Source organism: Epinephelus fuscoguttatus, linkage group LG1 (assembly GCF_011397635.1).
Source record: "Epinephelus fuscoguttatus linkage group LG1, E.fuscoguttatus.final_Chr_v1".
In the NCBI taxonomy this organism is placed as follows: domain Eukaryota; kingdom Metazoa; phylum Chordata; class Actinopteri; order Perciformes; family Serranidae; genus Epinephelus; species Epinephelus fuscoguttatus.
Window position 1 is genome coordinate 22,437,206 of NC_064752.1, and position 15,578 is coordinate 22,452,783.

General features: G+C 40.3%; 1 protein-coding gene across 3 annotated transcripts in view; it reads left to right on the top strand.

Moving 5' to 3' along the window:
* Nucleotides 1-15,578, top strand: part of foxj3 (forkhead box J3) — a 91,176-nt gene that overhangs the window by 26,394 nt on the left and 49,204 nt on the right. For all 3 annotated transcript variants that reach the window (XM_049572699.1, XM_049572708.1, XM_049572716.1), the window contains exon 2: nucleotides 6,823-7,328. In XM_049572699.1, the coding sequence (XP_049428656.1) occupies nucleotides 7,008-7,328 (321 nt within the window). In that variant the 5' untranslated portion in view covers nucleotides 6,823-7,007. The remainder of the gene's footprint in view (nucleotides 1-6,822; nucleotides 7,329-15,578) is intronic.

The window sequence follows — 15,578 nt, forward strand, 5'->3', positions numbered from 1 at the left end:
GTAGCTACATGCTAACATCAGGGAAACACATAATCTTGGTTGCTAATGTTGAAAGTTTTCCTCCAGTTTCTCATCATATTTTTTTTGTCAAAATTTTAGTTTAGAAGCTTTTAATGGAGACTTTTCACAGTAGAAAGTGCTGCTATTCCCTGTTACGGTAATTTCTCCCAGCTTCAGTGATGGTGCAGCAAGCCCATCAGCACAGCACAGGGCTTTGAAGCCAATTTAGTACAGTGGGCAAACGTGGAATTACAGCTTCTTAGTCTTATACGTGATGCCATGTGGCCCAAAAAGACTTCTCTCCTATAGACTTAAATCTTTAAAGAGATGTAAATCAGTGGATACATGTTTTTCAGCATCACAACCCCCCTGAAATGACTTGTTGTCAGATATATAATTAAAACTATTACATCTAGAAGAGCTGCACAATTGATTTAAGCTATCGGAGAGCTAAACTATATGTTGCCGCTGGGCCCCTTTAAGTCTCTAGTGTGCTTGCTCAGTGGCTTCATGTGCCACTGAGCGTCTTTTATAGGAATAAACTGGGTCCTGCCTCCAAGGCTGTATCCAGTTTTCTTTATACATCCATGCGGTGTACAGACCCTAAGATACGAGAGACCCAGACACACTGACCAATTGAAAGGGTGTTTAAAGAGACAAGGGTGGAGCATTTCAGACAGAGGGTGAATACAGTTGTTCCAGCACACCATGAGGGAAATAATGTGTTTTATGAACATTAAAGCATGTAAAAGTGTTCTTGTAGAAACCCAAAATACAAGTCTTATCCTGAAAATGAGCATAATAGGTCTTCTGTACCTTGGACACCGAATATTTGCAACACAAATAGTGCTAATAATGCAGGCGTATTCTGAGTCCACTCAGTGAACAGTTTTGCAGCAGAAAACAGACATTTCTCTTTTATATGAACATAACATCCATTTAAATGTAAATCAGTGTAAGTAAAAAAATCACTGCACCTTAAATCTGTTGCAATAAATACTAACCATGTTGCATTTACCATTAAGCGTCAGACTGTAATCATGCAGATGACACATTAGGTGCTTATCTTTGATTAAATTACCTTCGCACTCTCAATTAAACCAGATACTTCAGACTGGTCCTAGAAGAGTGAAAAGGCTTCAGAGCCTCATCACTGCCTTTTCCAATAGTTTGATTTAAGCAGACTCATACAGTCAGTTCAAATTGCATGCTGCACCTGAGTACTATGTTTAGCAAGACTGTGTTTGAATGCTGCTGGACAGTTATTGACAGTAAAATAAAAGATGCAATGAAAAGATGATTAAAATGTGGAACACTGTAATTACCATCAGTTTCAGGTTGCTGTAGCAAATTGTAAAACTGCTAACGTCACAGACTGTAGGGAAATTAAATGACATGATCCTTGAAGATAATGTAGCATTTACGTGAGCACAGCTGGCAACAACATTTAGTGTAAATGTTATTGCTAAGGAAAAAGACTCACCCCACAAATCACAAAATTAGTCTTTTAATTACAATATTATCTAACTGGGAAGACTGTAAAAATCTTAACTCATGTTCATCGTATTTAATGACATGTTTTTAGTGGTAAATAAATGCAAAATCCTAGAATTAGTAAACAAATATTACATTTAGGATGTGGCAGTGTGAGCATTTCAGTAAAATTACTCACATTCATGAAACACTCATTCTTTCTGCATTAGAATTAAAATAAAGTAGTTGGTTATATAAAATGTTGAAGACAGTTAAGTGCCATTCATTGTAGCAGTATCACACTTGAAATATTAATTTCATCCTGAGCCATGAATTGTTATGGGTACTGAAACTTTTAAGTGGTTGCTAAGCACAGACTTCAATTTTGCAACAGTGCAGATGGGGAACAGCGCAGATCTTTATGACGCAGTTGCTGACTTGCATCTCAGTACGCACTTGCCTAACATGATGAAGTTGACGTAATCTGCTGTGTTGTGTTGAGTAATCCCTGATGTTACTCAGCTTGTTGCCTCATTGGAGATTCTTGAATAAAAGAAGGCCTGGCACATGTATAATAACCCTGCTGTCAGTTTGATTGAGCCACTTCAGACTTAGTAGCCGAGACACAAAACACAATCACTGATTTGCTGTCAGTGCTCTGTTGGCAGTGGGAACGTTGATAAGTCCTGTCAAGAACTTGGTAAATTAAGATGTTTCAAAAACGCTTTCAATTTCTCATTCAGAACTAAATCTGCCATTAATCCCTGGAGGATAAAGAAACTTTGAGTGTTGAATAGAGAATGAATTTGACCATCCATTTCTCTCTCTCAGCCGTCAAATACTCTCAGTGCTCCATTCTAAAAACAAATTAAAGTCGAGGGAGAGAGAAAGAAGTTTTCCTTTTTCTTTTTTTGGCGGTGACAGTGACGGAACCCCATTTTCGTACAGCCAGATCAAAGTGGCTCCGTGTGAGTGGGATCGCAGTCTGTTCCCTTGGGCTCGTAATCATAGCGCCTGAATCTCAAACCCCCCCGATGCCGACTCTGTCGCCACTTTCTGCTCTCTGCCAGGTCTGATGCCAGCATCGCGGTGCCCTTCTCTCCCTCCCCCACTGCTCCATCTCCCCTGGCTTTTCTTCTCATCTTTCCCGCTTCCTCAGTACTCCCCTGCTTACCCCCAGAACCGTTGGTGAAAATACTCAGACAGTCCTCACTGACGCAGCAGCAGGCTGGGGCTTGTCCCTGCTCTGACTGTCCCACTGCCTGGCAGGGTAATGAAGGCAGCAGGGGGGGCGCCTTACTGCCTGCCTGTGATGCGCTTCATCATTCCTGCCACAGCCCAAGGTTCTCTAATTAAGACACCGACTTGGCCCTGCAGATTATGTAGCAGCTGGATCATTAGCGTAGAGGGTCAAATGGCATGCATCTCTGTGTAGCGGGCGGCGTGCCTTTCATCAACCCCTGTCTCTGTCAGCTCACCTCTGGTGGCCACCAGAAGGCTCTGCCTGCTTCTTCTTCGATACTCCCTTTATACTGAGTGCTTGATGTCAATTGAAAGATATCAAGACCACCAAAAAAAGGAGTATGCCTTGGAATTTTTTGGTTATGACAATTCACACAGCAAAGTGCAAGTCTAAAGTCACCTTATTTATTTATTTATTTATTTTTTTGGTACCACTGAGATTAACATATGCAGATCCATCGGTTTGGATGGTCTCTATTTTTTTTATATCTTCATACCTTACTGATATTTCCTGGTGTATATGATAGTGACAGTATTTGTGTTAAAAAAATTGTTAAACGAAACTAAGATGATCGCTTCATTGCCTTGTTAACTCATTGTAAAACACACTTCATTCAAACATGACAGAAAAAACATAACACTCACCAGATTTTTTGAAAGCACCAATACTCAACCTAACAATATTATTGGGATATCAATATCGAGGTGTTTGGTCAAAAATAATGTGATATTTAGTTTTCTCCATTTCACCCAGCCCCATGTTAAATATGCTGATTTTTCCTGCTGTCAATTTCTGCCTTTACCTGACGACTTTTTACTAGTCCTATTACGTCATCCCCACCACTTACAATTGCTGTGTTTCCCAGCTCAGCTGCGCTTTCCTCTAGCAGAGACTGACCTCTGGTGGTATGTGCTATGCACTGCATCACCTCGATACAGCATCTCCGTATCAGTTTGGTAGACAGAGGAGCTGCTTTATTTTTGACAGTATAAAAAATAATTGCTTTGGGCTTTCTAAATACCTGTAAAACAGTGATACTGCCCAAGCCTAATCCTTACACTGAGTTTATCAGGTGCACTTAGCTACATCTAACGCAATCCAGCAATCACTAAGGAGCAATTATTTAAATCAATGGCCATTTTATAAGCTGTATGTTTCCAGTGCCATCAAATTTAATGGTATTTTATGGCTACATTTCATTTTTCTGAACTAACTGATCAATTGTTAAGTCTTTAAAAAGTTAATTAAAAAAAAAAAAAGTTAAAGACCCATTAGAGGTGCTCAGAGCCTGAGGTGATGTCTTCAGATGTCTTGTGCTGCCTGACTAGCAGACTGTGCAAATATATATTGAGTTTGCAATGTTACAGTATAGAATGAAGAAATGCGCCAAACTCTCCCTTTAGAGAAGCTGGAACCAATGATTGATTGAAAAATGATTGAAACAAATGATTCATTTAGTGACATGAAGTTCTGAGTTTATTTTCTCATGATTGACTTATTGTTTCAGCTCTATTGTATAGCGTTATATTCAAAGTGGCGGGGGTGGGCAAAATGTACCACGATAAATAATGTACTCTCATAATGTATGGTGGCCCTTTGAGTAGTGCTGTACATATTCAAATAGTGTAGCGCTGATAATATATAGATGACTATTCAAAATCAAATTTGTTTTATATTTCAATAGGCTGCCTTTCAAAGAGGAAAATTACCGTCATTAGCAGCTTGTGAGTCACCTTTATTTCAGTTACAGGGTGGAGGTATTTTGTGTATGGATTGTTTGTCTTTTCAGTGAGGAGGAACTGTTCTCCACCAGTAGGCTGACTCACCTGTCAGTAGTCAGTCAGCAAGTCTGCTCATCTCTCAGTCTGCTCATGACTGCAGAGGTTGGGAGACTTACCTTAAACTCTCCTTTGGTGTTTTGATCCAGGCCTCCAACCTGTGAGCAAACATGGTGCAACTGTTAATGAAAGAGGAATATAAAAGCGCTGTGAAAAGTAAATAACCAGCATGGACAGATTAAAGTGAAACTCGACTCAAAATTTATCTGAGTATCAAAAGGCTTGAAGGGCTGCCATAAAACATTTAGTGTCTTCTTCTTGTTGAATTAGGACAGTTGTAGGCAGCTATTGGCATTAGTCAGAATAGATTTAAAAGGTGACAATAATGGGAATAAATAATCAAGGCATTCATAAAAACCTCTCAAACCACTCCTGCAGCATAATCTGCTTATTTGTTGTCCACCTTCTTGCTCAGTGTGTTCCAAACGTTTACCAAAATATGACCAATTTGCAGCTTTCATGTCGTGCTACTGCCCTTTTCAAAGCTCAGCCAGCACATGTGGCCATAGTGTGGTGAAAATATTTTAAACATGCTGATCATACAGATGGACAGTGCAGGATTGGATGCTCTAGCAGTGGTTTGAGAAGCTTATTCAGTCATAGGGATTGCTTTTTTCCTCCCTCAATAAAAACGTAATTATGGACGTGAATTCAGCGTGACCACAACTGCTTTACAGCCACGTTCACCAGCTATTTTAGGTGGACTATCACTTATAAAATAAAGACAGGAAATCAAATAAATAAAAAAATATAAAAGCACTTTGCTCAGAAAAACTTGGATTAGAAACTTTTCAGTCCCTGTTGAAACCTAACACTGATTATAAGGGAAGATTTAAGACCAATGCTTCACCCCATTAATGATCTCCCGCAACTGGATTTGGTTGTTCTGCTTCCCAGAGTTGTTTTTGGATGTATGAAAAATTCCTTCATCATGTGGCTCTGGCTGTATATACTGATAGCAGATACTGAATTGGCTGCTGGGCACAAGCTAACACCCGCTGTGTGAGATCAATTGAAAGGGACAACCGCAAACTGCTTTTGACCAACTACGGCCGAAGCAGTTTGCCCAATTTAGGAAATTTTTCACTATAGCTGCTGCCATTTCATATCGACAGTAGATGCCCATGAAATAGTATTCTTTTCTTAAATTCCTCAACACCCTAATGAAGTAAGATAGATGTAAATATTTTGAAATATTTTACTCCAGACCCTTTTGGAGAAGTAACATGTTTTAATAAAGACAAAGATTATAATCATTTGGAGTTATTATATTTAACAAAATATGTGAGATTATTGGCACAGTGTTTGAACCACAGTTTTATAAATTGGGTAATAATGGGGTGTATTTTCTTACCGCACACAAATCCAATTTTTGAAAGATTCGGTATTTGACCTATTGAGTGCCGTCAGGACTATTTATTCCCATCCTGACAGCCTGAGTGCACACTCAAACTCACACATGCTCACACACAGACGTACACACACTTGTGCGAGCATGCTTAGTCAAGAGAAAAATCCCACAACTTGGTGAGGATTTCTCATTCTCCCGCCTGTTCTCTTTTTTTTTTCTTCCCCCCACAGCCAGATTGCAGTGTCATCCTGCTCAGGTTTTTTTTTTTTCCTCTCTACGGATCCCTGTGTTCACCTCCATTTGTAACTTTAGGCCTTTCTACTCTGCCCCTCTATTTTAAGACAGGGAGGGCAGTGTGCCGAGAGGGACGGTGAGACAGGCTGTTGTGGGCTGCACTCTGCACAGCACGGCCGACACGCACAGGGCCGGGGATGGTTTGCAAGACGACACTGGCTGGCTTGTTTACGGCAGAGGCTCCGTTTGGGGGAGGAAGGGGAGGAAGGGGAGGAGGCAGGCAAGCTGGCAGGCAGGGAAGAAAGGAGAGGGGGTTTACTACCCTCAAGAGAGTCGGAATTCCTCCTGAGCCATTCCCCCATTTGGCTGGCAGTTGTGAAAACAATTGCCTGGCATTTACTCTCTCTCTGTGCAGATGGAGTCCCAGCTATGAGTCAGCTTTGAGAGCAGCAAGTGGTAGAGAAAGTGGTGGGCTTGTGATCTCCTGCACAGCGAATATAAGCATACTTTACAGAGACGCTCGGTTTTTGATGTTGGCCAAACCTGTTCAGAGTTGCTTCCTCGTTTGCATTTCTTTTCGTCTTCTGCAGTATTACTGATATGCATATCTTTTATTTCCAATGTTCTCCTTGTAACAAAGAGTGGCTGACTAATAAAGGCATGTCTGTTTCCTGTTTCTCCAGAGTTGACCTACAGAAGACGTCATGCTGAAGTCTTGAGCTGAGGGAGACTTCATCCTCAACCTGTCACTCGTCTCTTGTTTGTTATTCCACACCGGGTCCACTCTCCATCAGTCACCGAGTACCAACACCAACAACCACCGCCTCCACCTTTTCCCCTACCCCCCCTTGCCCAGCCTGCCGTCACCATGACGTCGGAGCTGGAGAGCAGCCTGACCTCCATGGATTGGCTTCCACAGCTGACCATGCAGGCGGCCATCCGCAAGGCGGACGCCCAGAATGCCCACGGGCCAGGCATGGGCAAGAAGAGTACCCTACTGGATCCTAACACCACGTTGGACCAGGAGGAGGTGCAGCAGCACAAGGACGGCAAGCCGCCCTACAGCTACGCCAGCCTCATCACGTTTGCCATCAACAGCTCGCCAAAGAAGAAGATGACACTGAGCGAGATCTACCAGTGGATCTGTGATAACTTTCCCTACTACAGGGAGGCGGGCAGCGGCTGGAAGGTGAGAACAAGAGATGTCTGGCCTTTATTTTAACACGATATAGCAGATGTAAAAGTTTATTGCCATCGTGATGATGATGGAGTTGCAATCTGGTTATAGTGGGGCTTCTGATTTTATGTCAAATCAAATATGATACATTATTTTAGTGCTGTTCAAATTGGATGTCCTTTTGGTTGTTGCAATGGCTGATATACAGTCAGTTTATTCACTCATGAAAAATCTTCTTTGGTCTTACGTTTTTAGTGGACAGCCTTTTTAGAGGAGTTGAGATTGATATTCCCTGACTTAAAGGTCCAGTGTGTAGGATTTATTGGGATCTACTGGCAGAAATAGAATATAATATTCCAAATTTTGTTTCAATTAGTGTATAATCACCTGAAACAAAGAATCTTGTGATTTCATTGACTCAGAATGAGCCCTTTATGTCTACATAGAGAGTGAGTCCTCGTCCACTGAGTCCACAATGTTTCGCTGCCATGTGTCTACAGTAGCCCAGAATGGACAAACTAAACACTGATGCTAGAGAGGGACTTTCTTATTTTTATGTCACCTGAAGGCCACCATTTCATTACAGGGCTGTGTATTGGCTAGAATCTGGAGATGCGATAGTGTTGGCAAGGCAGCATATAGCAATTTTTTCAATCTAATTTTTAGGAAAACTCTCATAGTGCAAAGAACACACCACCGTATGCATAAAAAAGGAATTTGCCTGTATCAGTAAAAAAATAAAATAAAAGTGCTTGAGGTTAACAAAATACAAAATAATGCAAAAATTAGAATTGACAGTGTTTTTGAGAATTGATATCATGGATAGTATCATAAAACATAATATTGCAATACTCAAGGCTGTCATATCTTATGTAATATTAAAAAAATGTATATTTTCTTACACCCCTAGTCTACGACACGCTTGGAAAGGGAGAGGTGGATTAGATTTACTTGACATACGAACATATTATTTGACACACATTTACAAAAAATGATCAGGTCATCTACTGCAACAAATACATAATTCATTGAAAATGTTGAGGTCAAACAGATAACTTTTATTCATTGTGGTGATCATTCTCGTAAGACAACAATAATAATACAAGTCACATAGGCTTACATAAGAAGCTATACATCCGTCCATATTTATCTACAGAGTGAGGCAAAATCTGCATCCTCACCGCTAGATGCCGCTAAATCCTACACACTGGTCCTTTAAATCATTGTTTTGTGGTTGCCGTGCATCTTAAACAAAGTGAGATGCCATTGGTAATCACCATTGTCACTTCTGAGAAAGCTTGGAGAGAAACTATGAGTGCGCCAAATCACACTAAGTGCCTTACTCCTCTGGATGAAAAATGGTGCAGCCCTGAGAGAACCATATGAAGTGTAAAACCCTGGATTAATATTCAGAGAAGTGGCCCCTATCTGTGCGAACACAGACTAAATAGCCCATTCATGGGTGGTATTATTCATTGCAGATGCCTTGATAGGAGAAGGCCATTATGCAGAAGAGAGAGCCAGTGCTGTGTCATCATCTCAAGGAGCCCATGATATACCGAGATGAAGCTATGCTGATTGCCTTTTAAAGGGCCCAGATGGAAATTGATATTAGAATGAGTTTTCCAATCAGTCGACGTTTATTGGAAATAGAATCTTAGGCACTGCTTTATTGCAGTCAGACAAGATGTATGAAGCCCATTTCCTGGGGCGACAAGATCTGGCGTGTGTACAGGCTGCATGGAGGTGTGTGTGTGTGTGTGTGTGTGTGTGTGTGTGTGTGTGTGTGTGTGTGTGTGTGTGTGTGTTTAGGTGAGGGGAAGATGAGAAAGCATGTGTTATTATAAATGGATGGATTGATTTCAGCTTTTGTGGCAAGGCCTTTTGTAAGGAAATGAATTGTTTTATTTTGCAACCTTTGTTTCGTCTTTTACCTTCATCATCCCTTATTTAGTTGTCAGCCTGCATGTGTTCCTGCATTGAGTTACTGGCATTTCTACTCAACACTGAGGTCAGCTCTATATTTTGTATACCGCCCACCTTCTTTAGCATCAAATTTAACCGTTTACTGCACACTAACGATTTTCAAGACGTTGCTTCAAGGTTTCAGCAATATTCTCTGCTGTCTTTGTTGCTGCGTTAAGTTAACAAGTCTGGCTGCAGAGGATGTCGCACTCATTGCTCAGTCTGTATCTATCAAGATACTCTTCACTGTTACAGTAATATTTCTTTGCATCCAGAGAGAAGCTACGAGTTAATCATCATTTATGTGGGTTAGAGTGGACTTGGTGAAGTCTTGTGCACATCCACAGACTTTATTGCTTGGAAATATGAGGGTGTGACTGACTAGCCCCACTAAAATAACTGCAGATAAGACACAACATTTAGCTGACACTCGAATGCATATACTTTTTATACATTTTAGAGTGGGTGTCCTCAGTGGGAATCAAACTGGTGCTGCTGGCAGGATTGTGGATTTGCTCTACCCACTGTGTTACAGTCCCACTGCAGGTACAGCAGGAGTGATATTGATTCATCAAAGCTTGGCTAATGTGTGATGCTGTTCATGTGCCTTTGGTTCTTTTGTTGTCACGTGTGGCTTTGTGATGACATCAGGTGCTGGTGTCAGGATTCCCATGGTCAGGACATTGTTATGTTTTTAAACTCTTGATTTGAATGCCTAAAAATAATACAGAGCATTCAAGATTTGTAAATGTTATGAGATCCTGATGGATAACCGATTCAAAATATCACAGGAAACATATTACATGTGGTTAAAAAGCAGCTTCTCTAGTTTAGTTCTTTATTTTTCTCTGTGAAAGTGTCTGCCTTCAACCTATTTGGTAGCTAACCAGCGAATGGGTTCAATCCTCTTTGGGATTAACTGACCAGGGCAAATTTCATGATCATGAAAGATGTGTTCTATAAATTCACAAGGTTACTCCATGAGGCAAAGCAGATTTTAATGCAGGGTTCTAAGTTTAAGTTCTCAGCATGGGTAATGGTTGCATCATATGTAATATCACAGTAGTGTGGTTGTGAAGATGGTTGCAGAAAGATGAGTGTGATAATTCCAGAGTGTTTGCAGGTCCTTAAAAACAAAAAAAATATTAGGCCTCAAAAGGCATTAAGTAGGCTTAAATTTGAATTTGTGAAGTCTTAATTGCCACAAACATTTTATCTAATTTCTTTTATCCATCTTTTAATTTCTTTTTGTCGACATGAGTCAAGCTCTTGTGCGTGAAAGTCCACATTTCTGATGTCAAAAACCTTTAAACCTACCACTAAAACTAATACTGTATTTTTACTTTAAACTTGCACTTCCCTGTTGGCAAAATGTAGATTAACCTAACCCACTCTGATAACCATATTCCTAAATAAAGCTTTCCTCTGCACAGGACCACATATACTGTATACCACAAATCTATACTTACCTGCAATGGTTGATTAAGAAAAAAAATTAGCCTTAAATTTGGTTAAAAAAAGGTCTTAAAAAGCATTAAACTTAGGTGTCTGATACCTGTAAAGTATTATTTGCATTAAATGAATTGCACTTGATTTCACTATAGGAAAATCTACTCCATGTTGATACTGCTTTCTAGTGAGTCCTGTGAGCAGAATGCATTGTATTCAATACATCATATTCAATCTGCCAAGGCTTTTATGTTTTGTTGTTTCAATTTCATGAAATTTGGTGTGCTGCCGGGCTTTGAATTAAGGAATAATATTAGAGATTTTAAGGGATTTCTACCATTACATTGTTGTCTATATTTTTCAACAGCGATGAAACTAACAGAAATATGAAATGAAGTGGAAAGCAGGTTTTTTTTTTTTTTCATTGTTGGGTGTAATGTAGATTTGACGTAACTGGAATAATGCCACGGGTAAAAGAGCAAGATATAGAATTAGTCAGCATTGGTTGAGATTGACGCTGTTTGACTACTTTCTAGCTTAGTAAAAGCTTGCATAGATCAACAGATTCTGGCCTAAATGTGGGTTGCAACTGTAGAAATACCCCTCACATTTAAAAGTGTGAAAAACCACATCACTCCAGGATGCTGTACAACACAGGAAACACTGAAAAAGCAGTTTGAAGATGTGCTCATATGCTAGAGCCTGCGTCACAATTTTTTTCTCAGTTCTTGTTAATGGGGTGTTTTCCCTGCCATAGTTTTTTTCTGAGAATTTAAACAACTGAAATAATGTGTATGGAGTATTTATAAAATCTTTTCATTGCATAAGACATTTGAACGAAATCCAATAGTGCTGTTTCCATGCCCGGGGCATTTGAGCGAGCTCCAGTAGCCTTAGGTTTGTTCCTAATGTTTTTTGTGCTTGGAGAATTTTCACAACCCATCACACAAATGATATTTTCCTCTAAGCCTGTGCAAAAGCCTGAGAAAAGTTTCTCTCCCAATCATCAGGAGGTCACTTGGAGCTTGCACAGTTGTGGGCTGTTTTTGGCTCTGAAACCCTCAGAGACGCGTCTTTGGAGAAGTATCATGTACACCTAATTATTGTATATTTCTGTAATACATACAGTAGTAACATTTCCCTTGCAGTGTGACTTTTACTATGGTATGAATCCACCTATACTGTGACCGAGTATGCATGTTTGTGTGTGTAATTAGTTGGAAGCAAGCATGCCTGGGTGGGGTGAATGTAGGTCGGATGTAGTCATCGCTCCTCTGTTCCCCTGGAGATGTCAGTCGCAGGAATTTGGGACTCAACACACGCATGCGTCTGTTCTGTATGATAATGCAAGCTGTGCCGGCGAGATGAGACCGGGCTAATCCGGGCACCAGCAACTCATTTAATCATCTCAATAGAACTCCATTAGCCTGCGCTTTTAAGAAATATCAATAAGTGCTGTCAATAAAAACAGATAATTCATCAAGGTCAAAAAATGTGAACGCTGCCTCCGAGAGTGCAGAATATGTGCTCGGCATCTATGAGCAAGCAATTAGGTGGTGCTTTTCTTAACACCCTCTCCAGCTCTCTGAGGTACTTTTGATTCATACTTTGCAGGTCAGTCTAAGCAGTCTTTTGTACGATTCAGCTTGTATACTGTAGCTTCTCTGTGTCCTTCTGTTCCTTGTATGGCAAGCGTGGCTTATTGAACATCTGCCAGATTCCTTAAGGATATTTCATATAGTAGGAGTCTTGACCACATATTTCCTAGAAGAGTATAGAGTTTTGCTTACAGTACTTGTCTGTAATGCGGCATGCTGTTTCTATGTGTTCCTGATTATAATTCATATCTGTTGCTCAGTCTCTTCCATTTTAAAGCCATTATGGGGAACGTGAACTAGCCCAGATGACTCCTCAGAGATTAAAAGGTAAATAGGAACAGTCCTCTCCCACTTCAAGGTCAGAGGAACATGTATTTCTATCCGTCATGAGCACTTTGCAAAGGCAGTGGTTTAGTTTTAGCATTTAAGAATCCATAACAGCATACATGTTGGAATTTGGTATTGAACCTTTTTGTATTTATTAAAAAGAAAATATTTTAAAGGTGGATTTTTTTTTTTATGATGAGTAATTGAATGAATGAAGTGAATTAAGTTTTCAAATCTGTTGTCTTCTCAAATCTGCGCCATCTCTTTACGGGTGCTGCCTTTGCGTGTCATGAATGACGATTCAGCGTTCTCTCACTTTCGCTACAAGTGTTTGTGGGGCATTTGTTGCATAAATGATTTGCAGACGTGTGGCTTTGAGACACCTCAAGACTACGCCTGCAGGAGAGGGGGTATTCCCCCAGTCAACCTGCGTGCATGCGTCATGGTGGGCAGTGCAATGTGGGGTAGACGACTTGCGTAACTGTCTCGACAAACCATAGAGGTTAAGAGTTTATTGCAGATAATATAGGTGTTGCTTTGCCAATAACTACTGGTCAAATTAATTTAGATGCTGGTGGATCCTAAAGTGAAGGGGAGCTAGTGTCAAGTATAGACCTGTGTCTGTAATATTTGTTGAGAACATTAATTTTTGTGCAGCCTGGTGAGGTTTGTGCCAACTTTTAACTGACCAAATAAAGATTTATTTTATTATTTTTTGTGTCTTAAGTGAGTCACGGGAACAACAATTTTTGATATCGGTTCAGTATTGAACAGCAGCAAAACAGGCTAACCCCTTGGGCAGGTGCACCTTGTCAATTTACATCCATTAAAAATGCTTACCTTTTGCTTGTTCTGCTCTGTTTTATGTCCCAGTTTTGCTAAAGGAGAAATCTCTGAATGAAATCTCACAGACCTTTTTACATTGTTGAAATCGGCTAGATATTCAGCCATGACATTTAAAATCTTTTAGATAGATACTCTGTCTGTACTGAAATACAACAAACTATTATCAGCACTTCTCTCTTCAGCTCTTACTCACGTTTCCACCATTTTCTTCCTGTAACTCTCGTGAGGTTTCAGAATGAGACTTCTCGTTAGCAAGACATGGACACAAAACAGACTGGAACAAGTGAACGGCACGGTACATTTCACTTCTCTTTAGTAATATCTCTAATAATAATCTGAGCCTGTCAGTGGATTTAAATTAAAGCCCTCAGTGGTTACGTTGCTGTCTGTTTTGCGGTTGCCGGCTGCAGCACTCACGCTCAATACTGGACCAATTTTTAAAAAAGTGTTGTTCTCACGAGGCCCTTAGACACAAAAACTTGGGAAAATAGGGTCCAGGTTGAAAAATACCAGAGTTACCCACTAATGATAAGTATTTGTTGCCAAACAGTATAAACCACAAGAAATACATTTGAAATGTTTTATGACAAATTAAAATTCAGTTTCATACATTTAACTATTGACCACACTGGTATCTGCAAATGAATTCACTGTATTCAGATTTACAACATTATTTAAGCTCTTGGTGTTGCTGCAGTAATACCTTCATACTTGATGAGCTAATTAAAGCAAACAGACCTCCTTATGGAGCTGCAAGGATGTCTTAAGTGTATGCAGTCCCTCTCCCAGCTCTACCTCTGATCAGGCCGTCAGAAAAATATGAGACTCTGCTCACCTCTGCCAAAGAAGGAGTGACAGTGTGTGCGATTTCTTTTCTGGTATGTTTTCTGTTTAAAAAAAAAATGGTCAGGAACAGTATTGAGTAGAGACTCCACATATACTCTCAAATGTTGACCTTCATGCTCATCTCAAACCTTCTCCCGGCTCCTTGTGGGCTCACTTCAGGCAAAGTGTGTAAATTCCCCTCTGCATTTCTTCCAGGTGAAGAATGCCAAAGAAAATCTGGAGCAATTCTCAACCAGTTTAAAAATGCTTGAAATGTTTGCTCTTGAACTTTAACTGTTGAGGAGATTGTTGCTACTGGCATGATTTTATTTACTTTTTCCTCTTCCACACCTGTGTACAGGAAAGAAAATTAGCTGAAGAGAATGTAGGCTGCTGTTGATTGCCTAACAAACATTGAATCTCCCACTGCATTTTCACTGAGGCCCATAGCTCTTCCATGATCTTGTTAACAGGGAAATATAGCTTTGGTCTGTAAATCGTCCAGTGTACAGAGATGGGGCGCAGAGCTGCCTTCTGCAGGGGCCCTGGACCTTGCTTTGATCTCATTATAAAATGCAAATACACAGTACCCTAAACAGATCAAAGGTTCAACTTCCCATTGGATCTGAGGCTTAATAATAGCAGCCTGGAGCAGTTTTCTATTTTTTAAGAAGCGATTTGGGTAGCTACTGGTCCTCCAGGACATTATTTACTCTGGAGATAATGTTCCTGCTTCTGACTAGTGACTAGCCACAGCTCAGAAAATCCCTGCTCCTGTTGCTTATTTAAATAAGATTGGTCAGGTATGAGAATTTGTGCCTCCTGCCCCTATCTCCCACCTCAAGCTTAGGTTTGCAGGGCCTGAAATCTGAAAGTGTAAAATTGCTTCGGTGCTACACTCTCTGATACCTTCATCTACTTTCTTAGCCGGTATCATCATTACACCGTAAAGCAGGCATTTAAATATTAAGCACTTTGCTGATACTGAATTTTTCAGCAGCAGTGATACATATTTAGAGCGCTACTCTGTTCCTTTTGTAACCCACACACCAACCCAAAATCCAAAATGATCCTTTTCATGAAGTTCATAGTTTTTTCTTCTTCAGTCCAGTGTCCTATAAACCTTGGCTGAGATGCAGTTTGATGAGTGATGACTTGATAACGCAGTATTTTTGTCTCATCCCGAATTCCTTGTTAATTGTAGAGACAGCAAAAGTGGCTGCGTACTGGCCTGGCGCTGACTTTGTCAGGT